The sequence below is a fragment of the Gekko japonicus genome, unplaced genomic scaffold (genome assembly GCF_001447785.1).
Source record: "Gekko japonicus isolate JY-2015 unplaced genomic scaffold, Gekko_japonicus_V1.1 scaffold742, whole genome shotgun sequence".
Taxonomy (NCBI): Eukaryota; Metazoa; Chordata; class Lepidosauria; order Squamata; family Gekkonidae; genus Gekko; species Gekko japonicus.
Window position 1 is genome coordinate 438,287 of NW_015175992.1, and position 27,687 is coordinate 465,973.

Below are 27,687 nucleotides of genomic sequence, written 5' to 3' on the forward strand. Positions count from 1 at the left end.
TTGCAGTGTTACCACCTTAAGTCTGTGATATGGAGGAATTGCGAGCGAGAGAGTGTGGAGAGAGCAATTCCCAGAAACACCAAATGTCTGGGGGAAAAATCCATAACGGAAGAATAATCAGAATACAATTAGATTAGAGGCCCCTGCACAGTGAGGCTACTGCCACCAAGCCGTCCTCTTCCTCTGCTGTGGGCGTGCTCCCAGCTCGCTGTTCTCTCTCTCTTTCCCCCGGCTTCCCTGACCCACAGGATTTCCGAACACCCCACCACCCAAAATTTCTGTCTACCCCCCTGAACTTGAGAGTGGCTGAAAGGAAGATTGAGTTTGGCTCTTTGCATTTTCACTTCCTGCAGGAGGATGGAGTTTAGAAAAACACAGAATGAGCGACCGCACAAACCACTCCCCAAGAATCACACAGAAGCTTCCGTTTCAAAAAAATTCCCCGTCAGGCTCTGGGTCACCCGGCTTCCCTACAGCGAGCCGCCCACGCGGTAGAGTAGGCTGGCTGGCTGGCTGGGTGGGTAGGGCGAGCGGGGGGATCTCGAGAGTCTTGTTGCCCTCCTCTGCCGTCTCCCCCCCCCCCCCCCCCTCTTTTTTTTTTTACCTTTCTCTGTAGGATTAAGTCTACCACGCCCATGAGTGCATGCGCATGCGAGTTCCTATCAATCATCTTGTGTCGCCGAGAGTACGTCACAAGGAAAATGGCGGCGCGCGCACAGTGTGCTGGACTGGAGACCGGCGGTCCTTCCGAGCCCTGATTTGGTCGTCAGGTTCCTGCCTCCCTTTAGCTGTGGCTTCGCGGGGTGGTGGGTGCCGCCAGTCTTTCTGTTCTGCCTCCCCCGCAGACACGCATGTTGTCCTTGGGTCGCAGCGCGCGCCGGGTCGCGGCGACTCTGGTTCCCCAGACGTGGCTCTGGTGTGCGAGGAATGACACAGCCTCGACAGTTCGTCGCCTCAGCTCTCCCTCTCCGAGATACGACGTTATTGTCATCGGGGGTGGCCACGCGGGCGTAGAGGCAGCCGCGGCGGCAGCTCGGCTGGGAACCCAGACACTGCTTCTCACGCATAAGATAGATACCGTAGGTAAAGAAGAATGAGAAGAAAGTCGATCGGTCTTGCTGAGTTAAATCCTTATTGCTTTGGAGTAACGTGCACAACAGATGCCTGTTGCTAACTGTTTTTTCGGGGAGCAAGTGTAGATAACACGACCTCAGGGTATGCCCCTCAGGATGTCAATGCTGGATGAATTTTTCCTCTCCTGTAGTGCTGGTAATTGGGCTGTCCCATGAAGTTGAAAGATGATAGATTCAGGACAGTCAGGTTTGCTGCGCAAAGTGTTAATTGTGGAATTTTTTGAGCACCTGTGTATTAAGTGTTCTTAAGTCACTTTTGACTTAGGGTGACTAGTGTTCCCTCTAAGCTGAGTTAGTGTGATGTAGCTGACAGTTTTTTAGCCTCTGGCTCACACTTTTGTCGTAGCTCAGAAAGGATGGCTCCAAAGCAAACTGATTTATGCAGAAGCCAAATTACTAGCTCATAGTTTTAATGCCAGTAGCTCACAAAGTTTAATTTTTGCTTACAAGACTTTACAGCTTAGAGGGAGCAGACCCTATGAATTAATGACCTCAAAAACATCCAGTTATTAATAGCCTTGCTCAGGTTCAGGTCTTGCAAACAGAGGGCCCTGGCTTCCTTTATTGAGACCATCCATCTCACCTTTGGTCTTCTCTGTTCCTGCTGCTTTCTAGTTTTCCTATCATTATTGTCTTTTCCAATGAGTCTTGTCTTCTCATACTGTGACCTAAGTACAATAGCCTCAGTTTAGTCATTTTCAGCATTTGATCTAGAACCCATTTATTTGTGGTAGGATGGATAAAATGTATGTGATCATATGATATGGATAACCATGTGACTTAAAAAAACCCCCAACAACTTGGCCAGATGCTAACAGCTCCTTGTTTTTGACTTTCTGTATTATAAGCTGCAGTGAGTTCTCCACAACCTGATTGGAGCCCTAGGGATTTGGAGACTTCTTTCCTCTACTTTAAGCTTTATTAACTGAAAAAGACTCTTAGTAAAGACTGTTCTAGCTACTAGGCTGCTGGGGAATTTCCATTTGCAGCCAAAGTGTGTGTGTGTGTTGGGGGGAGAGGTAGACCAAATGCTGGCAAAGATGAACTGGTTTCAGACTACAAAGTTCACAAGCTACCTTCCATGGTTTCAACCTCAGCTCCACACAGAGCAGGGAGTGCCATGTGTGTGAATGTGGGTGCAGTTTCTTTCCCTGATGCATGACATGAGAAATTGCCTTTATGTTAAATGTTTACAGCTTGAAATATGTGAGGGAGATAACTGCTATTCATCTGACTGTGGCGTGAAGTACTAAAATGTTTCTTATGCAGATGAGTTGAAAATATTTCTTTCTCAGATTCAGATATAGGCACACCCAAATATGATGTCTAAATTTTAAGTACTGGTAAAATGTGAACTGACATTCATACTGTTAGGTGAGTTTCTCACCTAAGGCCGCTACATCTAAATCTTTACAAATAAGCAGAATCACAAAGTCTGTTTTCTCAAAGAGAAGAGCTTAAAATGCTGGGACCAGCCCCATAACCAGAAATTTTGGGTTGGTGGGGCATGGGGAAATTTTGTGGGGCAGAAAGGGGGGGGAAGGAGAGGGGCAGCCCCATGGCATGCCTTCCCTGATCTCCAAGCTACGATTAGCCGCTTGGAGATCAGGTGCAGGTAGCCGCCCAGCTCGAAATACAGCATTTAAAGGTAACCCTTTAAATGCTGTTTTTTGGGGGAGGGGGGTTTGCACACTTTCCCTGATCTTCAAGCAGCAATTTTGCTGCTTGGAGATCAGGCGTGGGCAGCCCCTGCTAGAAAAACAGCACGTAAAGGGAACCCTTAAATGCTGTTTTTCTAAACAGGGGAGGCAGCTACCTGCCGCCTGCCCGCCTCCTCTAGGAGCATTCAGAAGGGCAGGGAGCATCAGGCACCATGAGCTGCCCTGACCGAGCGGGAAAGCGATGCCCAGTCTGAGCTGGTGCACAAAACTCTTAAACGAAGGGAAATTGACTCGTGCACCCCACTACCCCAGTGGGAAATCCCATTGTGGTCAATTTCACCCAGGAGCCAGTGACCACTCCTGCAAGGGAGAGGGGCGGCTGCACACTTTCCCTGATTTTCAAGCCGTGATTTTGCCACTTGGAGATCAGGGAAAGCCTGCGGCTAGCCCCCCTAACAAACAGGATTTAAAGGGTTCCCTTTAAATGCTGTTTTTTAAGCAGGGGCTGCCTCTGTCTGGGAAAGTGTGTGCCCCCCCACTAGAAAAACAGCAATTAAAGGGTTCCCTTTAAATGCTGTTTTTCTAGGGTGGCTGCAAGATTTAAAGGGCCCTCCAGCTGGTTGGCGGGCTACGTGCTCACAGATTAGTTGGAGGGCCCTTTTAATGCCACAGGAGGGGAGGGAGAGAAGGGGGGCGAGGGGCAGCAACTTTTGTGTGGCATGCATTCCGTTTGAGGGGGCACAGCCCCCAAATGCCCCACCATAGCTACGGGTCAGGCTGGGACTAAGTGGTGCAGGAAATAAAATGCTGAGTACTAGAAATCTAGTCTCAACCCTTGCTGGGGTGATCTGTTGCAAACCTTTCAGCCTAACCTAACATAAAATTTTGAAGGTAACCTGTATAACATTATATGTGTGTTTGTCTTGAATTCACGCTAGTTTTCCTCATTATCCCAACTAACAGGGAGTGCATTCTTGTTAAATCTCCTGAATATCCTGGCAGCATTTGATACCATTGCCTATACCGTAAAGATCTCTACATGGGGCTGACTTTGAAAAAGGTCCAGAAATCAGCTCATCCAAAACAAGACTGTCAGGGGTTGTATGGTGCTGAAAGACCTGCTCTGGCTGCCAGTTTGTTTTCAGACTCAATTCAAGGTGCTGGTTCTTACCTTAAGACCCCAAATGGCTTGGGGCCAGGGTACTTGAAGGACTGCTTACTCCCATACTGTCCAACCCACCAATTGAGGTCTGTCTTTCAAGCCCTACTGTCTGTGCCCCCAATTTTGGAGTTAATGCAAGTTGCAACTAGAGACAGGGCTTTTTCAGTAGTGGCACCTCACCTATGGAATATCCTTCCTCTTGAGGCTCACATGGTCCCTGTGCTACTTTCTTTTAGCTGCATGCCAAAACATTTCTGTTAACCCAGGCTTGGTCTTCTAACACCATTTTTATAGTGTGCTTTCAGCTCGAATATTGTTGCTGCTTAATTATTTCTGTGTAATGCTTTGGGTGGGGTTTTTTTTTTAAAAAAAATCTGGGTTTTAATCAACAACTTTTAAAGTTTTATGCTTGGATTATGTTTTATTTTGTAAACTGCCTTAGCCAGATTCCATTGGAAAGGTGGCATAAAAATTTTCCAATTTCCATTGGAAAGGTGGCATAAAAATTTTAATGGAAAAGACGGAAGGGGAAGTACACAGTTTACTGCCCTACTGAATTATATGCTTAGTGACTTCAGTTCTGAGTCTTTATGTGGTTCTCAGTTGGTGTCATTTTGACAGTTTTGTAGGTCAGATCTCAGACATATTGAGGAGTTTGCTATAGACCCCAGCTTTGGCAAACGTTAAAAGGGTGGGAACTTTGTACATTAAAGTGTTTTGTTGAGCCATATAGTATAGGTGTTTCATTTAACATCTACAATATCAGTGAGCCAGCTTGTCCTGATGGCAATATATATCTATATCTATCTATATATCTATATCTATCTATATATATAGGTGTTTGTTTATCATGCTTGCAGTATAATCCTGTGCAAAATTACTACTCCAATCTAAGCCCATCGACTAGAGTAAATTCATAGGATTGCACTGTTAGACACTTTTAGGTTTCTGTTCTGACACTCCATCCAAGCTTGTATTTTGTACATGCATAACCTGACCAATTTCTGAGATTTACCATAAGGTTTGTCTAATGAAGCTTGTTGCAATGCTAAAATTAAATGTTTGAAAGTCATCTGATTAAGAGACCATTTAACCATACTTGAGATTAGGAAATGTCAAGTCATCTTGTGGTTAATAGTAAGATTTGAATTAAGACAAACCATAATATTTAATTTCTTGTTGTTGGGTTTCTGGTGTGTGTGTTTCCCATTTCAATGCATTTCGTTTCTTTAGCTGAACAATGGATAAATTGCATAAAGGGAATGTTGGTAACAGATCAAAAGCCTACTAGCTTTGGGTGCTATAACCCAGGTCTCTAGTCCAACATGTAATTTATACTATGCCAAACTGGGGCAGTGGAGGGAGGTGGAACTAAAGTATAAGCTTGTAATCTGTGCCCCTGTTGTTTCCTGATAGAAGTTCACTCTTTTTTAACCATTTAGGACAAATGTCATGTAATCCTTCCTTTGGTGGAATTGGGAAAGGTCATCTGGTAAGGGAAGTGGATGCACTGGATGGGCTCTGTGCTCGAATTTGCGATCAGTCTGGAGTGCATTATAAAGTACTAAACAAGCGCAAGGGACCTGCTGTCTGGGGTCTCCGAGCTCAGATAGACAGAAAGCTCTACAAAGTGAACATGCAGGTGAGAATGTAGAGAAGAACCCGGGGACACACACACACACACACACAATGTGGAAAGACTCATAAGATGTGAGATGGGGTAAACGGGTGAACAAAAGGACCCCAAAGGGGCAAAAAATTTAGACCCTAGATATATTAAAATAGATGTCTCCTATCTTTATAATCTGGAGGCACCTTAGATTGTCTTCTGATTCACACATGGAATGTGACTGACATTTGGGTGGCTCCAATAATAGCATGCATTTGTTTTTTAAATGTATAAATTGCAGCCAACAACAGTTTTCCAAAGTACTGTACAAAACATTAAAATGAAGAGACTTGATTGGGAAAATGTATTTATTGCTTTTATAGTTAAATCTCTCTGATTGTAATTTTTTGGCAGGGGGTGGGGAAAGATTTATGATCATTTCGAAAAAATGGGATTGGGTATGAGCCAAGATAATAGAACTAAGCAGTCTATCAGTAACCTTAAATGCAAACTTTCACAAGCTTTACTTTCAAAGTGGTACCTGACATCTAAACTGATCCTGATTTGACACTGTATGACAGAAACCCTTAGATCAGAGGTATCGAACTCATTTGTTACAAGAGCCAGATCTGACATAAATGTCACTTTGTTGGGCCAGGCCATGTGTGCCATAAAATATAATGCCAGGTACAGGAGATATAAACTTTATAAAGCACACAGGCAAACCCAATTAACGATATTATTTTCCACTCAAAATCCAAACAAAAGCAATTGATTTCTAGCAGTGGAAGCAATTGATTTATTGGGGAGCCCACAAAAGCCCCAATAAATATATTTAATCATGTGGAAGACTAGTTTTTTTCCAAGGGATACCATAAAGGGGGGGGGGGGTGTTCTTACATTTCCATACATACCAGTTGCTTGCGGGCCGAGGCCTTATGTAGATTATCTTTGTCTGTGCATAAATTGTTCATTTTAGGTAGATGGATACTGTTAAAGAAATGGCTCCTCAAACCCTAAAATAAAATATTGTAAAATGTGTTGTGGGGACCAGAAACCGGGGGTATTTTTTACTTTTTTTGGCTGAGGAAATTACCAGTTCAGTGAGGAAACTGACAAAAAGTGGCACAGACTAAGGGAAATGTCCTCAGAATTGCAGACAAGCGTTCATCAATAATGTTCATCTTTTGAACAGTTAAAGGAAACTTTCTTTTAGATGTCTTCTGTTTTTGTAATGTAAGGTAAATTTGCCTTCAAATTGCAGCTTAAATATAGTGGGCTGTTTTGTGCTCAGATAGGTGATTAAATGTAAATGTTTATGCCAGTTGACTTTGCAAAGGGGCACTGGAGGAATGTGAGGTGAATTTTCACCACAGTGCTTGCATAAAGTTAGGAGATGTCCCTGAGAGACAGAAGGCATTCTGTTTGCTCAGGATTCCTCAAAAAGGTCCTGTCAGTGTGAGTACACCATCTCTTAATATTTCTCTTTTCCAAGTAGAAAGAAATTCTCCAAACGCCCTGTCTGACAGTGTGTGAGGCATCTGTGGAAGATCTTCTACTGACAGAACCAGAAGCTGGGAGTCCTGGGAAATGCTGTGTCAGCGGAGTCATTCTGGGTTAGTACAGGAGGAAAGCTGCTTCCTGGAACAGACCTGTCTTTCTGCCTTCATATGAAGCTGAATCCTTAAGTCACAAGAAAAAAAATATCCAGTAGTCTTATCTGATTATGCAGTGTAACAGTAATAGAACATGGCATTTTTGACCTTGTGTTATCTATTTCCTGTATGTTCACTTCACTCCAGTATCCAGGTGAGTGGGTGAGAATGGCTTCTTGTTGAACCTGTTGCTCGCACTAAGCTTTTGAAAAGTCATAATCAGTTCATAGATGGTGGTCATAGATAGATCATAATCAGTGGTGGAATGTGCTGACTTTGTTATTGTACAGTTACCCTTCTTGAGATGAGAGTTGCATGTGATTATGGTCTGGTTGATTGCTTTTGCGTGATGCATAGTCTTTTGTATTTTGTAATGGCCAATGGCTTAATACAATAAATTTACTTGTACTAGTAATTACAGAGGAACTGGAGAGCTGGACTGCATGGGATCATGTCAGTAAAGATTAGCACCATAATTACCTTAAATACTGTCATACTGCAAGACCAGATTATTGAAGTTTTTGCATGTGCACTTTCACCTCTGTTAAAGGGACTCCAAAATATCTTAGGTTATCAGATGTAATGTAGTTCACATGAGTTAGACCTCTTACTTTCTGATCCTCAGCAAGTTTATCAGGAAGTGAATCACCCTGCTCTGCTGCCTCAGAGGTACAGAGGCTGGTGCTCAAATTCTGGCAGTTGTTAGGTAGTAGTCTGTATGCTTGGGCCTGCTGCTTCAGTTTCAGATTCCTAGGAAGGGTTCAGCATGTAGATGGATCCAGAAAGCAGTGAGTTTCAAGTGAGTGTTTGTGACATGTCAGCATTTGAACAGGTAATCAGTAACCCATGCAAAGGCAAGAGGTACTTTGGTGGTTTTGCTATGTAAACGTGATTGTTTGAATCCACCCTGACCTGAAGGTGTGATGACTTTCCAAGGTTTGGGATGGGGCCACATTGGGCTGCTGAGAGTGATGCAAGGAGAACAACTGGCTCAGACTGTTGTCTGACTTTTTTCTGGATCAATGTCATCCCAATGCAGAAAGTTCTGCTGTTCTGGTAGTTTAAATATATGACCCTTCCGATGCTCACAGATCAGAAAAGCCAGGGTGCATTCAGCCTTCCATATATGTCTCCACACACACCCCATGATAAAAAGAATACATGTGACATGGAACTGAAAGATGTCTTTTCCTAAACTACATATTTCCTCTTGAAAAGTTCTTATGGTGGTGGGGGGAGTTCAGGTTGCTTTAATGAAATGTTATGATGGTACATCATAGAAAGGCACTGCTTCCTTTATGGTCAGGGAACCGTCTGGTGTGCTAAATCTACCCCAACCTGCTTCATTTTTTTCTCTCTCCCAGGGGATGGAAGGAGAGTGCATGCTGGGAGCGTTATTCTGACCACAGGGACGTTTCTAAGAGGGATGATCCTCATTGGACTGGAAATGCATCCTGCTGGGCGGATGGGAGATCAGCCCTCCATTGGCCTTGCTCAGACTTTGGAGAAGTTGGGATTTACTGTGGGCAGACTCAAGACCGGGACTCCACCCCGGCTGCTGAAAGACTCCATTGACTTCAGTGTTATGGCGAGACAACGGGCTGACGACCCTCCTGTGCCGTTCAGCTTCCTTAGTGAAGCGGTGTGGATCAAGGTGTGGAATCCTGAGCAGGCATGCTGCTTGTAAAGTTTATACAGGGAAGTCTGTCTGACTCTCTGAAGCTACTGAATGCCTCTGTATTGCCTGTAGCACTTGAGGAGGATATTCTGAAACACCTGCTTTGATGTGGAAGGGACTTGACTGCTGGAGTCACAGCACTAGCCAGACATGTGGGGGTGCCTGAATGACTATTATATTTATCTATCCTTGTTAAAAATTGTTGGGAGTCGTGCGAAAGGTTACTTTGAAGTCTTTCCTCCCCATTTCTATTACTGTCCTTCAGAACTGCCTGCTTTAGAATTCATTTTAGGATATCAACCCTCCTAGATACGTAGGACTCTGAGTAATTTAAATATCATTTTTCCACTTCACCAGTGGCCTCTTGCCTCTGAAAGTTACCCTGTGATATGTAGATGAGGGAAATCTTTGATCCTTGCAGCCACCTACACAGTTATTCTCAGTGTGTCATTATCTTTCTAAGCGTGAACATACTTTGGTCTTAAGACAGACTGATAAAATTCCAAATGGTTCAAGTTAATATGTCTACTTGAAAACCAGGGGTTGGCCATTTTATAATCTTTTCTGCTTTTTTTAAAGATTATATCCACACAGAACAAAAGTGTTGCTTTCCTGAGGGATCCACACATTACAGTTATCTAATAGGGCTCTGGAATAGGATGAAGATCTGAGTCACTTGACTATGCAACAGACTTTGTGACCTTTGCATAGGATTGCAGATTTAGTGATGTATTGAATTTCCTCCAGTCCAACCTTACTGAAATTAACAGATACACTCTGCAACTCTAAATAGTGGTATGGCTTAGAAAGGGTGCAATTCTCTTTAGAAATGCCCTGTTAACATTTCAGTAACTGCAAAGAATTGCACTGATAGCTGTGTGATGTTATGCTCTCTTTAATAGAAGTATATGCTGTTAAAATAAGTTAAAACGGCCTTAGCACTGAATATATTCAAGACTAGAACCTAACCTGTATTTCTATATTGTTAGCAGTAGGTAGAAATAGTGATTTTACATTTTATATTCCAGTACACTCAGGCAGCAAGATGATGAACTAAAGACTTTTAAAATGGTTATCTATAAAGGTTAATATGAAAACAACAACAATAATAATTAAGAATTATTGTATGGCATTGTGTATAGAATAGCCAGGAGATTCTAAGATTGTCTGGCAGCAAAAAGTTCTAGCTCTTTAGTGTTATGCACCACTACGTGGCAAGCTAGACTTGTTTTAAGGCAAGAGACGTTTCAGATACTAACCAAGGCTGACCCTGCCTAGCTTCCAAGAGCTGACGGGATTGGGCTAGCCTGGGCTATCCAATATGAAAATAAACCACCAGGTATACAGATGTATCCTAATTCGTTCATGAAATCAAAGTAGTTCTTGCTCTTTTTCAGCCAGAACATCAGCTTTTATGTTACCAGACCCATACCAACCCCAAAGTGGAACAGCTCATCCGGGACAACCTTCACCTGAACAATCACATCAAAGAGACAACAAAAGGACCTCGGTAAATTTTCCTTTGTATTATCATCTGTGTGGAGTTAGGACACTTCAGAATGACATAAGTAAAAAACACAGGTCTGTGCTGTAAGGAGCTTACAAGCTATCGTTTGACAGAGAGGGAGGCAACAGGGAGAGGAGGGGAGGAAAGGACCAGGGTAACAGAAAGAATGAGACAAGGACTACAGTACTAAGAAAAAGCATCTGTCCATACTCTTGCACTCCTTCAGGTAATCATGTGAAACATATGGCTAGCCCTTCTCTCCATGTCAGCATCCTGATTTAGCTGGTTATTCCTGTGTCTAGGTACTGCCCCTCACTTGAGTCTAAAATTCTGCGTTTTCCAAACCGTGTGCATCAGCTCTGGCTTGAGCCTGAGGGTCTAGATTCCAATGTCATCTACCCACAGGGAATGTCAATGACGTTGCCATCTGAAATCCAGGAGGAGCTTGTCACTCACATTAGGGGTTTGGAGAAAGCAAAAATTGTGCAGCCAGGTAAGATATCACATTTCTCCAATCAAATGAGGCTGTATGTCAGCACCTGGGAGAACATTCTGTATACTTTTATTTATTCATTTATACCCCTCTTTTCTCCTTCGTGGGGGAGCCTTAGCTGCTTACATAATTCTCCTCCATTTTATCCTCACAACAACCCTGTGAGGTAGGTTAGACTGAGAGAGAGTGACTGGCCCAAGTCACCCGGCATGCTTCCATGGCAAGAGTGGGGGTTCCAACCTGGGTCTCCCAGATCCTAGTCTGACATCCTAACCACTACAACCACAATTGCTCTGTAGTAGTTTAACAGATCTACAAACCCGCACAGTATGGTGCATGTTTTTATGGTCCTGAAATGTGCATGTTCACAGACTTTTATCTTGTGAGCATGTTTGTCTGAATCCATGCAGCAAACATTTCCCACATTGATTCCTTTGATTTTGCTTCTCCTAGGCTATGGAGTTCAGTATGATTTTCTGGACCCACGTCAGCTGACTGCCTCCCTTGAGTCTCGTCTTGTTCAGCGGCTCTTCTTCGCAGGACAGATAAATGGCACAACGGGCTATGAGGAGGCTGCAGCCCAGGTTAATGTGTTGGAGAAATTGTGGCAAAAATAGATTTTGCTGGGAAATTTCTTCTGTTGTTGCTAGAGACGTGCAGCCAAAAACTTGACTGGTTATGTCAAACAATAAGTGATTCCAAATAGGCCAGTCTGGCCTGGGCTCCTCAGGGCTTGGGAGCTGAGCAGGGTCAGCCGTAGTCAGTATTTGGATGGGAGACCATCAAGGAAATTGGGGATTGTTGCGCAGAGAAAGGCACTGGCAACCACTTCCCCACTCATCACTTGCCTAGAACACCAGTGGTTGGGGTCACAATGAGTTGGTTGCAACTTGACAGCACATTTTTCTTCACCTCTGATTCTCCTAACCATCCACACCTCCTCTCACAGTCAGTTTTTCTGTCTCAGGCTGTGCTCTCAGGCCTTTGCCTCTTCCTGTTGTTTTCTGGACCTCTCTGCTTTCCAACTTCCTGTTTTGAGGCCTGTCTTCCAAGGTCACAGGATTGTGATTGTCATTTTGAGGGGAGGAGGAATGGGAGCCGTTACATGAGCCATGTGCAGGGAGGTGGTGTTGCTGCAGGAGGGCAAAGGTTGAGAGCTCACCCACCCACTGTTGCATGAATCAGGTGGGTGGAGCTAGTGGCACTGCCAGTAGTTGGCTGGGAGGATGGTGGGAGCTGATGATGAGTGGGGAGGAAGGGTGGGACAAATCTGGCAGATCCCTGCTTGTAAGGTACTTGCTGCAAGCACATTTAGCCCTGTGCTGTGTACCCTTATTCATAAGCTGCTGGATCCTGCACACCTGTTGGCATTCTCTGTTTGTGTTCACCAGAGAACTACTCTGAAGCAATTTAGTTTGCAGCACCAACTCAAGCAGAGCTACAGTCTTCTAAAGTCATTGACTTCAGTGGACTTCAAAGAATGTAACTCTAATTACCATAATTATGGTAAATACGGTAGTTGGGCACAATAGCATTTTTCATGTGCATACTACATGAACTGCAGCTCTTAACCTTGGTTGCAGCGTCTTCGGGTAGACAGAATCTATTATAATACATAATGGCTATGGCTTCAGCAACTTTCCCCCCTCTGAGACCTTATACAAGTACTGGCATTCTCCGTTTGTAGGAACAGTTTATACTATGGCTTCCCTTTGTCTCCTGAGACCTTGTTGCTCTCCACCAGGGTATAATTGCTGGAATCAATGCTGGCCTACGAGTAAAAGGGAAACCTCCCTTTATCGTCAGTCGTACTGAAGGTTACATTGGCGTTTTGATTGATGATCTCACAACTCTGGGCACTGATGAACCATACCGGATGTTCACAAGCCGTGTGGAGTTTCGGATGTCTCTGCGTCCAGATAACGCAGACAGCAGGCTCACCTTCCGAGGTAGTGGGTTTGTCCAGCAGTGTTTCTTTGGCACAGATGATTCTGTCTTCCACTTCTTCTTATTTTTCTCTTTTTGCATTGGAAGGCTACGCTGAAGCTGGCTGTGTGTCCCAAAAGCGATATGACCAAGCCTCTCGGATGAATGCAATGTTGGAAGAAGGAATTGAAGCACTGAAGTCTATTGAGTTCAGCGGCACAAAATGGGCTCGATTGATTCCAGAGGCTACCATAAGTACTAATCGCAGCTCACTTCTCAGGTATTGGCTGGCCCTTTCTGCTCTTCTGGGGGTTATTTCAATGAGGCCTCAAAAGAACTGTGGTATTGAAACACTGTATCCTGTGTTCTTGTTCTGTCATATTGGGCTCAGTCTACAAAGTTGGGCAAAGAACGTATTGGGCTCAGTCTACAAAGTTCTCTGCCTGTGGAAAAGAGAGGAGCAATGTCCTTGTTTCCTTTTCTTCTTTGCCTCAGCCTTTCTTTGTATAGATGAGACCCCGAACTGGTCTCTGAGTCAGGTGCTCTTTGCTGAAAGAATCAGTGAGATGAGCAGCATTTACAATAAGATCATCTGTCCTATAGAAACAAATTGTTAAATTGAAAATTGAAAGTAACGCAGTCCTTCGCCTAGTTCCATCTTTAGTTTTTTTTTCTCACATGATCAACATCTTGATACAAAATTTATTTATTTATTTATTTATTGTCTGATTTATACCCTGCCCTCCCCGCAAGCAGGCTCAGGGCGGCTTCCAATAACATAAATACATGATAAAAACATACATAATACAGATTAAAACATAACAGTTAAAATAATACATTACAAAGTGCTGGCGGCAGTTAAAATTTAATCAAGAGGAATGCTTTCAGATGGGTTTCCAGCTTCCAGCATAAAAGTGCCTAGATGTTACTCTGCTCATCAACTCTTATGACAGCTGCTCAATGATGACTTTGCGGGCCATGTGCTGTGGTGGCGGCGGCCCCGAATTATATGCCTGGCAGAAGAGCTCCGTCTTGCAGTCTCTGCGGAACTGTGAAAGGTCTCGCAGGGCACTGATCTCCTCCGGGAGCTTGTTTCACCAGGTAGGGATCGCCACCGAAATTGAAGCCGTGTGTGTGAGAATGAGAGAGAGAACTGCAATATAAACTGGGGCTCTTTCACTGGGTCTTTTTTCTCCTTGGAAGAAATAACTGACATAATAGTCATAGAATCATATAGTTGGAAGGGACCTCCAGGGTCATCTAGTCCAACCCCCTGCACAAAAACCTCCCCCTCCACACCCGAAGTGACTGCTGTTCCACGTCCAGTTGATGACAAAAAACCTCCAGGATCCCTGGCCAAACCAGGCTGGAGAAAAATTGCTTCCTGACCCCAAAGTGGCAATCAGTATTCCCTGGGTGTGAAAGAAAGGGCCTTCCTGCCCTCCCTCTCATGATCTGCCTAAATTCACAGAATCCGCATTGCTGTCAGATGATCACCTAGCCTCTCTTTGAAAACCTCCAAAGAAGGAGAGCCCAGCACCTCCCGAGGGAGCCTGTTCCACTGAGGAACTGCTCTGTCGGGAAGTTCTTCCTAATGTTTAGCCAAAAACTCTTTTAATTCCAACCCATTGGTTCTGGGGCAACAGAAAACAACTCTGTACCATCCTCTTTATGACAGCCCTTTAAGTCCTTGAAGATAGTTATCATATCACCTCTCAGTCATCTCCAGGTTAAACATACCCAGCTCCTTCAACCTTTCCTCATAGGACTTGGTCTCCAGACCCCTCACCATCTTTGTTGCGCTCCTCTGGATACGTTCCAGCTTGTCTATATCCTCCTTAAATTATGGTGCCCAAAACTGAACACAATACTCTAGGTGAGGTCTAACCAGAGCAAAGTGGTACCATCCGCATGATCTGGACACTATACTTCTGTTGATGCAACCCAAAATTGCATTTTCCTTTTTAGCAATCACATCGCACTGCTGACTCATGTTCAGTGTATGATCTACTAAGACCCTTAGATCCTTTTCACACATACTATTGCCAAGCCTCCCCCAACCTATAATTATGTATTTGATTTTTCCTACCGAAATGCAGAACTTTACATTTATCCCCATTGAAAGTCATTAAATTTCTTTTAGCCCAGTTTTCCAGCCTGTCAAGATGATCCTGTATCCTGTATCCTACCCCTCCCAATTTAGTATCATCTGCAAATTTAATAAGCATTCCCTCTATCCCTTCATCCAAATCATTGATAAAGATGTTGAACAAAATAGGTCCCAGGACAGATCCCTGAGGCACTTGTCACTCCTCTCCAAGAGGATGAGGAACCATTCACAAGCACTCTTTGGGTGCGATCTGTCAACCCGTTACAGATCCACCTAACAGTCATAGGATCCAAACCACATTTTTCCAATTTGTCAACAAGAATATTATGTGGAACCTTATCAAAAGCCTTATTGAGATCAAGATAAACTATGTCTATAGCATTCCCCTGATCCTGCAAGGTAGTAACTTTCTCAAAAAGTGAGATACGGTTAGTCTGACATGACTTGTTCTTGAGAAACCCATGCTGGCTCTTAGTAATTACAGCCATCCTTTCTAAATGCTCAAGGTCTGTTTGATGATTTGTTCTAAAACTTTCCCAGGTAACGACATCAAGCTGACGGGTCAGTAGTTACCCAGATCCTCCTTTTTCTCCTTCTCCAGTCTTCTGGCACCTCACCTGTTCTCCAAGAATTCTCAAAAATAATGGACAGAGGCTTCCACTTCGGCGAAAGGGCAGGATAAAAGCCAAATAAATAAATAAATCCACAAGTCCGTTTAGTACCCTTGGATGCAGCTCATCTGTCCCCAAGGACTTAGTTACATTTAAAGAAACTAGTGTTTATGTACTACCCCATGCCGATCCTAGGCTGCAACTCTCTTCCCTCATCATGTGTTCTGTTTTTGCCATATTGAACACTGTTTCCCTTGCAAGAGAAGACTGAGGAAAAATAGGAATTGAGCAGTTCTGCGCTCTCTCTTTTTTTAAAAAATTGTTTTATTCCCTCTCCTAAAAAGGAGAGATATTTCGCTTAAAATTCAGAAAAATAGGGAAGGTATATAGAGGGATAAAGAACAGAGTTGAGTGGTGTTAGTGTATTAGTATATTATTCCTTTAGTATTAAAAATTAAGGTCAATAATTTCTTCTGCAGTCAGGCGCTCTTCTTTTCTTCTGTATCTGTTAACAAAAGCAATTAATATGTTAGTACTGTCCTTCTGAGATTAATTTCCCTTTCAAAGTGTAGTCCAAAAGAAGAAACTTAAACTTTGGCATCTTTTCCTCTTTTTTCTCTCAGGTTATATTTCGAACCCGTCGCTCCTTTAGCTTCCTCGTCTTTCACCTCTCCCTCCGAGCTGCTGTCTTCCCCGCTTAATCCCGACATCCACTTGGCCAGTTCTGCCTTTTCTTCTTTGCTGGTGTGCCTTTTCAAAAAATCTTGAGCCTTGAATATAGAGTCTATCTTTTCTCTTTTATCCTTAAACTTAAAAACCAGTCCTTCGGGCACCAACAATTTATAACTCGTTTGATGATTTTGTAAGAACATGGTCAATCCTTTATATTCCTTTCTTTTCATTCTGATTTCAAATGGAACATCTTTCAAAATCCTGATCGGTTGGTCTCCAATTTTCAGGGGCGTTGCTGATGCCACCTTTAAAATCTGGTCCCTGAGACGTTGCTTTGTGAATTTCACAACCACTTCTGCTGGCAACTTATTTTTCTTCGTAAAATTGGAATAGGCCCTATAAGCCAAATCCAATTCTTCTTTTATTTTTTCCGCTTCGTTGCCAGTCAGTGGTGCTAAAGCCGCTGGCAAAATGTCTCTTAGGTCCTCTCCATTCTCTTCTTTCAGTCCCTGAAATCGGAGAGTTAAATTTGCTTTCTCCATTTGAAGCATTAGCAATTTATTGTCTTGTTTTTCTTGATGTTTTTCCACTTTGATGACCTTCTTCTTAACTTTCTGTACTTCTTCTGCTGATGCCAGGCATTTCTTTGCAATATCGTCTACCTTTTCGGCTGTCTCTGTCATCTTCTTCTGTTGAAGACCATAGGCACTTTCCATAGAATCTAGTTTTAGGTTGATTTTTTGCAGTTCCTCCAGCAGATGGCGTGCAAGATCACCTTCTTGTTGATTGACAGCAGTTCCAGCAGGGGAAGGGCTTGGACAGGAAGTCCCTCCCATCTTCTTCATCTGCTTCTCTAGTAGTTTTCTCGGCCCCACCATATTGCAACTTTGTTTACACTTTAAAAGTTCTTGCCGTAACTCTCAGGGATGGCTCCCTCCTCTCCGCGTTCTTCTCCCTCTCAGAAGGTAATGCGTTTTTTCAATTTTTTGCTTCGCCCCTCCCTTGCCTTTAAAAAGTCTCTTATTCATATGGGGGGGAATCCTCCCTCCCTTCCGCTTCTTGGGGGGGTGAAGCCCTTTTATGCCGCCGCTTTTATTTTGAACGCCAACTTACGGTTCATCGCTTGTCTCGTTGATGTGACTTAACTTTAGCGCTCCACCACCCCGCTGTTCCGGTGGCGTTGCTAGTCCCCATAAGGGGCAAGTCGCAGCCGGGGCCGTTTGGGGTAGAGGGAGAGCCTCAATTCCCGACCTTCTGGTCGGCAAGAGGCTTCTCCCCAAAGCACCCCCTTTCTCTCCTACTCGAAATGTTTCCCCAGACACATCATCCCCCCCCCGCAGTTATAAGAACAACCAGCCCCCCACCCACCCAGTGTTTGTCCACAATTGGCTGCTGTAACTTGAGAGCTTTTACACAGGGAGCAAGAGTCCAGGAGCACTTTAAAGACTAACACAACTTGTGGCTGGGGAGGAGATTTCACTGCTGACTTCTTCAGATACAGCTAAAAATCTCGGGCAGTTGCATGCAGCCCGGGGTGAGGTGCTTTTTGTCAGGAGGTGCCTCATAGGGAGGAGAGAGCTTTTCTCATTCGTCTGCAGCACTGAGAGGCTTAAGGCAAGCGAGCAGCTTCCTAGAGAGGCTGAGCAAGGAGAGAGGGCGGGAGAGAGGAAGGGCGGGTGGTGGGAGAGGCTTTGCTATTTGAATTGCCAAAGAGAGGAGGAAGGGCTTCAGAGCTGCAACAGGAGGAGGAAAAGCCTTGTTGCAGCCAGGTCCCGGGAAGGTTTACTCACAAGTCATGGGGGGAAATAAACTTTTCAGTCCTGGAAGAGAGAAATGCAGCTGTTGAGTTAGTGTTTTTGATGGGGGGAGTTGGGATTAAATGGTTCTAAAACATCTGTTCCCTGTAGACAAAGTTTCTGCTTCTCCTTAATGGCTTTCTCTGCTGCCCCAGTTGGCACAGAGGACCCTGCCCACCTGTTGGGGAGCCTGGGGGCAGAATTGGGCATGGGGTGGGGAGCTATCCATGTCATGGTAACATCAAGACTAGACTACTGTAATGCACCGTACATGGGTCTCCCCTCAAAATCAGTTCAGTTGTTGCAGAATGCATTTATGTTTGAAAATTGGTGGGTGCACCGGGGCGGGGGGCGGGGGGGCAGAAGGTAGCCTCACCTAGTGTGCAGAAAAACTTGACACCGGCCCTGACCAGGCCACCCTTCTTTACAAGTAGGGCTCAAACAAAATAATATACAATCTCAGATTAAAATAAATTAAAACAAGCCAATAAGTACCAGTACATGGACAACATTGTCAAAATAGCAAAAATACCTCATATAAAAGATGACGGAAAACTCCAGCACCCTTGTCTCCCTGGGGGGGGAGGGATAAAGAGGGATGGGGACATGTGAGAGTGGCAAAGGCTACCCCCATTGTTATCCTCAACTGAAGTCCCGACGGAACATGTCTGCCTGACATGCCCTGCGGAATGGTAACAGCTCCCGCAGGGCACGGATATCTTCCGGCAGGGCATTCCACCAGGTGTGGGCCAGGACAGACTTCTCTCGGGCCGGGGACCACCAGGAAGTTCTTATTTCTTGAGCGTAACAGCTCTTCCAGATGCATACAGAGAGAGGCGGTCCCGAAGATATGTGGGTCCCTGACCGCTAAGGGCCTTAAAGATCAGAAGCTGAACCTTGAACCTGATCCGGTGCTCCACTGGAAGCCAGTGCAGCTCGTGCAGCACTGGTTGAATATGTGTTGTCCGTAACTGTATTTTGGACCAGTCAGAACTTCCGGGTCAGATGCAAGGGCAGGCCTGCGTAGAGTGAATTACCGTAGTCTAACCTGGAGGTGACCGTTGTATGGATTACCATGGCTAGGTCAGGGCAAGACAGGTAGGGAGCCAGCTGCCTGGCCTGGCGGAGTTGGAAAAATGCCTGGCTGGCAACCTGAGCTTCCATACAGTCTAAGGTCACACCCAAACTTCTGACGGTCTGTGCCCAAACGAGGCCCTCCCCCGCCCAGCCACAGAACCTCCATCTTTCCTGGATTCATTTTCAGTCGAGACTGTTTTAACCATCTCACCACAGCCTTCAGGCCCTCAGCTAAATTCCTGGGAACAGTATCCATAGCTACAAACACAGGAAAGAAATTCACAACTGTTTTAAATTGGAGCGATTAATACATCTTAAGGGAAGCACGGTTGCCCATCCTCCTAATCAGAACCGAGATTCACTTTCCCTATGAAGAAATGTTAAAGCTTGGGGCTCTTTAGCTTGGAGAAATGACGGCTGAGGGCTGACATGATCGAGGTTTATAAGATTATGCATGGGATAGAGCAGGTAGAGAAAGAGGTACTTTTCTCCCTTTCTCACAATACAAGAACTCGTGGGCACTCAATGAAACTGCTGAGCGGTCAGGTTAGAATAGATAAAAGGAAGTACTTCTTCACCCAAAGAGTGATTAACACATGGAATTCACTGCCACAGGAGGTGGCGGCAGCTACAAGCATGGATGGCTTCAAGAGGGAATTAGATAAGCATATGGAGCAGAGGTCCATCGGTGGCTATTAGCCACAAGGCGTAGATAGGGACTCTGGGGCAAGTGATGCTCTGTATTCTTGGTGCTTGGGGGGGGGGGGTCAACAGGGGGGGGGCTTCTAGTGTCCTGGCCCCACTGCTGGACCTCCTGGCACATGGTATTTTTGACCACTATGTGACAGAATGTTGGACTAGATGGGCTATTGGGCTGATCCAACATTGGCTTCTCTTATGTTCTTATGATACATCATCCAGAATTTCTGGAGCTGTTTGGCCGCCGCTCTTTCAGTTACCTTACCCAGAAACGAGAGGTTCGAGACTGGGTGGTAATTGGTCAGATCCATAGGATCTGAGTTTGATTTTTTTTAGGAGCGGAACAACCATCGCCTCCTTCAGCCCCTCGGGAAAGGTTCCAGAACCCAGGGACAGATTGATAATGTCTTCGAGGGTGCCTCGTAACCTCTCGCTGCTGGCTTTCACCATCTTTGAGGGGCATGGATCCAAGAGGCAATTGGTTGGCCTAACAGCACCCAGGATTATTTCGACATCGGCCTGGGAGAGCCAACTGAAGGTGTCAAAAACCAAATCCAGAGACGGCCAAGGGGCCTCCAGTTCACTTACTGTATTAGTATTGGCTGGAAGGTCACGGCAGTGACGAGACTTTATCTGCGCAAATGCCTCACAGCTTAAGGTTGAATTTCTATTACTTTGGGTCCTTTCAGACAAGGACGTACGGTAATTATCCTGAATAGTTGTGCCGGGTGAGAGATGCAATGGAGGCTGCTCTTTCTTTGCAGTCTTCACTGCCATCTCATAGGATTTTATAAGCGTCCTATAAGATGAATCATGAATAATACTATTATTCAGACTTCTGTGTGGATTTAGATTGTGTTAGGATTTGTAGCTAAAATGTGGAATTTATTTGCTGGCATATACAAACAGAAACTAAAGCTGTGGAATTCAGATAATTACAAGCAGCATCAGAAAAACAAACTTGCACCCAATCATAAATTCAAGTACATGGGATTAGCATTGCAAAAACAAGGCCTGATGCTGTTCCTTTATTTTATACAGACCTAATTCTTACTGCAGTTGCCAAACCTGTGCTGCCGATTTTGGTTGCTGGAATATCTGTGGTATTTCTCCGTAGTTACCTTGCACTAAAATGCTGTGTTTCTTCTGTTTTATATAGTCACCTTCTCATACCCACTGTTGGTTTCTGGTAGAAAATGGGTTTCTTGTGTATTGTAAGTTTCTTTGGGTTTCTCCTGTATTGTTCCTTTGTAAGTGGTCTCTCGTGCTATATTATAAGACACCCATATTGTTTTGTGCTTGAAAAATGCCTAATGCAATGTATTCAGGATTCATACACAACAGAACTACAGTAATGCAAGAACAACTTAGACTTGTAAATGTCCTAAAAGGCTGTGAGGATAGATATTAGCAAAGATTCATTCACTTATGTCACACGAACAAAACCTTTATTGGCATGACATTCACTGATGTAATAATCAGCAATGCTTTATTTCTGTTTCGCCAGCGCTTTGGACATCCTTCAGTACCAAGAGGTCAATATGGAGATTTTGGCAAGAGTTTTCTCAGAGCCCCTGAAAAAGTTTGCTGAATGGAGACAACTGGCTCAGAGGTTGAAAACAGAAGGTAAAGAATACCACCAAACACCTATGAAGTACAGTATCCAGGAGAATGTTCTCTTTTGGCGCAGCTAGCTCAGAGCAGACATTTTCTGCAGTTCCAGGGCAGACTGTTTTGAGTTCTATACAAATTGCTTATTATTGCTGTTATCTCAGACAGCTCCTGGCCCTGGAGAATTATATTATTTGTCTTCTCTCTGGCAGTGGCAAGTGTAAATTTAGATATAGACTACTGTATTGAATAGATTTGAGGCATTTGCAGATGGACAGTTGCTGTGTCCAGTTATCCACATTCATATCATTTTTAAGGTGACATCACAATATTGAGTTCTAAGGGTCCAGAAGTAGTAGTTTATTTGCCAGTATCTTCTATGGTCTATGCTGTTGAGGTTTTCAAGTATTTTCTTCATTTTCTGGAGTGGTTACCCTTCTGTTCATTTTCATTGTCCTTGAAAGCTGTATACAAGCGGCCTGTGTCCTTTCAGAGGGCTGAAATAGAAGAAGTGCGTCGAGATGAGGCTCTCCAGCTGCCAGAGGATCTGGATTATTTTGCCATCAATGCATCACTATCCCAGGAAGTGCGAGAAAAATTGGATTCCCACCGACCTCAGACGGTAAGGAGTTGGCATGGAAAAGGGTAACGTATTACAAAGAAGCTGTGCCTTTGAACTTAGTTAATTTCCAAATGCATTGCTGTGATAACTGAGGAACCACTGGCACATTTGGAGGGAGGGGTTTGCTTGTTAAGGAACCAGGTGTACTTTGAATCCCCACAGACATTTCTGGCTGTACGTTTGGGAATAGTAAGCATTTAATTGATACTCAGTTTTCACTAGTGCTCTGAATGCATAGGGTTGGATTTTAAAGCAGAAGAGATTCTTGTGACTGAGGAGGTTACCACTGTTAATGGAACAGATCCATAGGATCCAAATAGGGTTGCCAGATCTGGTTTGGGAAATACCAGGAAATTTGGGGGGGGGGGTACCTGGGGAGAGCAGGGTTTGGGAAGGGGAAGGGCCTCCGCATAGTATAATGCCATAAGAGTCCACCCTCCAAAGCAGCTGTTTGCTCCAGGGGAACTGATCTTGATAATATGGAGATCAACTGTAACAGCGGGAGATCTCCATATGCCACCTGGAGGTTGGAAACCTTATATGTAACCCATTCTTTAACTTTGCTTTTATTTTTATTACCCAAACTAAACCTAACTAAAAGAGGAGAATGGGTGGCAGAAAGAAATAGAATGACTTGTATAGGGCAATGAAACAACCCTAGTCTTATAATAAGTATTGTCACTATTCATGACGAATCCAGCATCCTCCTCCCCTGCCCCCCACAAAAGAGGTCCAAGACCTAGACTATAAATACTGTAATATGTTTCTGCTTTTAGATTGGAGCTGTCAACCGAATCCCTGGAATTACACCAGCTGCTATTTTCAATCTGCTAAAATTTGTGAAAATCAGTCACCAAAGAGCAAAAAGAACAGAGGGGATTAAGTAATTTATCTAGAACTGATAGCCTCTTTTCAGATGCAGATTTGCTGGGGCAATGAAAATTTAAAGTTGCTGATGGAAATATTCTTTTGTGCAGAAGCCATTAAACTTATTTATATGTGGTCCCTGAGCATGTGGCTATAAGATTGTCCGCATAGTATGAATGGATGGACGACAGACATATTTGTAGTAGTACAGTACAATAGAATGGGAAGAACTAGATATCTCTTCAAGAAAATTGGAGAAATCAAGGGAATGTTCTGTGCAAAGCTGGCCATGATAAAGGACAAAAACGGTAGAGACCTAACAGAAGCAGAAGAAATTAGGAAAAGATGGCAAGAATACACAGAAGAACTATACAAGAAAGACCTCGATGTCCTTGACAACCACGATAGTGTGATCACTGACCTCGAGCCAGACATCCTGGAATGTGAAGTTAAATGGGCCTTAGAAAGCATTACTAGCAACAAAGCTAGTGGAGGTGATGGTATTCCAGCTGAGCTATTCAAAGTCTTAAAAGATGATGCTGTTAAAAGTGCTGCACTCAATTTGCCAGCAAATTTGGAAAACAGTGGCCACAGGATTGGAAAAGGTCAGTATACATTCCAATCCCAAAGAAGGGCAATGCCAAGGAATGTTCAAACTATCGCACAATTGCACTCATGTCACACGCTAGCAAGGTCATGCTCAAGATCCTACAAGCTAGGCTTCAACAGTACGTGGATAGAGAACTGCCAGAAGTACAAGCTGGGTTTCGAAGAGGTAGAGGAACTAGAGATCAAATTGCCAACATTCGCTGGATTATGGAGAAAGCAAGAGGATATTTCTTGATATGTTATACTTCCTCTTAAACATTTTAAAAATGAAAATAAAATAAAATGTCTCTTGGCAATCAAGTGTAAGACAGGCAAGCTAGTTATTTTGTGTTGTTTCTGACCAGGAAAAGGGACAAAAATAGTGACTCTTCAACTGTGTGGTGATAAAAATTACAAACATGACTCTAAATTTAGTGAAAGATACATTGTTGCTTACAACTTTGTTTTCTTAGTAATCCAAGGGACGGTGAGACTGGCCCAAGATCATCCACTTTGCTGCATAGCAGAATGAGGATTTGAACCTTGGTTTACCAGATAGCCATGACACCAGACCTAAGTAGAATGTTAACCTGTGTTTGTTGTGGAGGCTCGCTAGGTGACCTTAGGCCACTTATGCATTCTCAGCCTAACTGACCTCACATGGTTATTGTGAGGATAAAATGAGAAGAGAATGATGTAAACTGCTTTGGGTCCCCATTGCGGAGGAAAGTGGGGCATAAATATAGCTGGGGGGGGGCAGAGGAAAGGTAGGTTTGTTGGTGGGAAGTACAGAAGGAAGCAGGAAAAGGTTACTAGAACAGATAGTAGTGCGGGGAGAAGGATACAGGGGAAAGTGAGGTGCCCCCTGTAAGTCTTTGCAGGTTCTCCACTGTGCATTGTGGCCCAGCCCCATACAACTGGACCACTTTTCCCAGGTTGAGGCTGCTGGGGAGAAGCTGAAAGTGGGAGTAGATAAAGGCTTTTCTGAAAGCCCCCATAGGGAGCTGTAAGGGGAGGACTCTTCAGGTATAAGCCTGGTAGCAACTACTGGGTGATGTCCTACCAAGTGATATATGGGACTCACCCAGGACTGGCTGCTTGCCAGAGTTCAACAGGAGCCACTCCATGGAAGCTAGCATTGCATAGAGGTTGAGTTTCAGACTAGGATCTTAAGAGATGAGGGTTCAAATCACTCTACCTCAGAAGCTGACTGGGTGACCCTGGACAAGTTACACATTCCCAGCCTAACTTACCTTGCAGGGTGGTTGTAAGGATAAAGTGGAGGACAGGAGAATAATGTAAGCTGCTTTGGGTCCACATGGTGGAGAAAAGCAAATATAAATGAATATAGCTGAACATAAAAGGGAGGTTGGTTGGTGAGAATAGGATAGAAAGGTGAGGATACAGGGATTGGCCAGGAGAAAGGTAGAAGGAAATAGTGTAGGCAAGGGGATGCTGGGGAAAGTGAGATGCCCCCTTGCAAGTCCTCACAGCTTTCTGCTTGTAATGAGAGAAATGAGCTGTGGTTGTAAAATAGTTTGCAATTTCATCTCTCATTTAATTGTAACAACACTATAAACAACCCCCCTGCCTAAATGCAAGCATTTTTACTATGGGATTTTGGGTGGGGAGAATGATACTTGTTCCGAGGCTGTATTATCCGAGTCCTGTTTGGCCACTTCTTTGCGTTAATATCAGCAGACACCCACAGAATCATGCCTAATACATTTTCATATTGAAATCAAACTTGAGAGCTTTTGATGTAGCATAAATCAAATGTGCCTTTTAGCTGGTTTCAGTTTATGACATCAAAGATTACAACACCGGTTCTTGGATTGTGTGCCCGGACTGATGGGTGGGACCCTCGGTTCTAGTCCTCACTTGGTCAGGAAGCTCCATGGATGATCTTAGACCAGTCACTGCCTCCTGACTTCCTTCAGTGAGGACACAAAGAGAACAATATGTACCTTTGGAAGGGCAGTAAATAAACTGTCAGTTCCTTTGAGAGTTCTCGCATTAGCAGAAGAAACTAGATTATAGGTTTATTTTGTGATATGTGGGATCTTCCTAAAGCCTACATAACTGCAACTTTATAGACGCAGAAACTATTGGTACAGAAGCCTATAAAGGTAAAGGTTCCCTTTCTCGAAAGCCAGTCGAGTCCGACTCTAGGGTTGCGGTGCACATCTCCGTTTCAAAGCCGAAGAGTCAGCACTGTCCAAAGACGTTTCTGTGGTCATGTGGCCAGCGTGACTAAACACCAAGGTGCATGGAACGCTGTTCCCTTCCCACCGAAGCAGTACCTATTTATCTACTTGCAATTTCTTGCTTTCGAACTGCTAGGTTGGCAGGAGCTGGAACTAAAGACAGGAGCTCACTCCGTCATGCGGCAACTCGGGTCTCCAACTGAACTACTGACCTTCCACAGCCTGCAGTTCAGCATCTTAGTGTTAGACGATTTCAGGAACCAAAATACAAACAGGGTTGGATCCTAAAACTTTTTACATGGTTTTTTCAGAGCAAGGAATATTTCACCAGTACTAGTGTGACCTTTGTACTTTGGTCACATTACAAGAGTCACTGGGAAAAAATCATGCTAGGAAAAGTTGAAGGCAGCAGGAAAAGAAGACCCAACATGAGATTGACTATAAAGGAAGCCACAGCCCTCAGTATGCAAGATAGGACATTTTGGAGGATTCACATAAACTGGAAACAACTTGGCAGCACTTCACACCCACACAGCCTTATGCATCAGTGAAGGTTTCTTGTGCCACAGCAACAACTCCGTGTACTGGCTCTACAGCCCTAGCTCAAACTAGGATTAATACTGGAAATTGGTGATATGATTCTGTCTTGCTGTATTAATTAGAATTCATCTGTGTATCAATAAATCATTGGGACCGTAGCTTCGGAATCAATATTGGTTAACACTCAGCTACGTATCTACCCAAAAGCAGCCTTATCATCCCATACCCAGTGTTTGTGGCCAAGAGGCTGAGAGATTTAAATTGAATCTAGGTGAGACTGAAATGATGCTGGGTGGAAAAACTAGAGCCTTACAGGGTTATGCTGCCTAATCTTGGGAGCCAGAAAGGATTGTCTAATCCACAGATAACCTTCGAAAGCCAAGTAAATGCTAACATATCTACTTGATACTCCAGTGTAATCTGTAAATATTTATAAGCAACACATTCAGCATTGGCCTAAGTACCTGTCAGAGTATTAATTTATCAAGTGTGCCAGAAAATAATGCAATTTCAAAATGCACATGGGGAATTGCAATAGACTTCCTCCACTAGATCATGCATTTCCCTTCCAACTTTTAGGAAGATTTACAGTCTACAAGGGTTTTAGCAGCTCATTTCCTGTTTGTATCAAGCCTGAAACTGTCAGAAAATGGCTCTCAAGTCAGGTCTCAAACTATGACATTAGTCTAAACAAAATCTATCCTACTTGAAAATAAACCACCCATAGAAATCAAGTAGTTCTAAGACTCAACATTTACTGTGGAATCTAAAGTCCAAATCTGTTTTGCTTACAAAATTTAGCATTTTCTATTAAGCCAACATAATTTTACATATTTTGTTGGAAAGCAAAACTAAACTAAGGAAAGGAATTGTAAAGTAAGACAAATATCAAATGTCAGTTTAAATGTAATTTTGGTTTAATAACCAAAGGCAATGTATACCACAGGCCAAATGAAGAAACCAGTTTTCTTCAAGATGTAGTACATATAAAACCCATATTGCTTTCCCTCCCACACTACAAGCATAACGGCCATAATGCAAATTTTGGGACCGTTATTCTTAAACTATCACTCTTCAGCTCTAACACTCAGTACCTGAGATCTCAAATAATACTTGCCTATCTGTTTTTCATGTCATTTCAGCAGTGCCCCTACAGATTATTCCAGGTGTTCTTTTCACCCATACAGCAAACTGTGTCAAGTTTTAGGACTCAAAATGCTGACAGGTGTAACATACACACCATTTTCTTATCTCAAGGCTCTATTTGTAAGCATGTCCAATGCTTTTAATTCACTTTTTTCAGACAATGCCTAAATTGCCATGATTTTAGTTTGAAATGTCAAGACCCAATGAGACTTAAGTACACACATAATTTTACTGTCGTATCATTCAGGTTTTTTCCAATTTTGGCAGCAACCTGCATGATGTACCTTTGAGGTCTTGCAGTTTCTGTATTAATTCAT

The 27,687-nt window shown here is 43.7% G+C and overlaps 1 protein-coding gene across 2 annotated transcripts; it reads left to right on the forward strand.

Moving 5' to 3' along the window:
* Nucleotides 1–702: 702 nt before the first annotated feature.
* MTO1 (mitochondrial tRNA translation optimization 1) lies at nt 703–23,137 on the forward strand. Of its 2 annotated transcripts, none has more exons than XM_015426375.1 (12): nt 703–1,083; nt 5,399–5,598; nt 7,064–7,181; nt 8,585–8,874; nt 10,296–10,408; nt 10,708–10,898; nt 11,352–11,482; nt 12,643–12,847; nt 12,933–13,104; nt 21,297–21,415; nt 21,865–22,022; nt 22,799–23,137. In XM_015426375.1, exons 1-12 carry the CDS (start codon nt 852–854, stop codon nt 22,907–22,909), a joined length of 2,040 nt encoding a protein of 679 aa, XP_015281861.1. In that variant the 5' UTR covers nt 703–851; the 3' UTR covers nt 22,910–23,137. The 2 variants fall into 2 exon arrangements, with proteins under 2 accessions (XP_015281861.1, XP_015281862.1); XM_015426376.1 differs by having other exon boundaries at nt 703–806.
* The last annotated feature ends 4,550 nt before the right edge of the window (nt 23,138–27,687 follow it).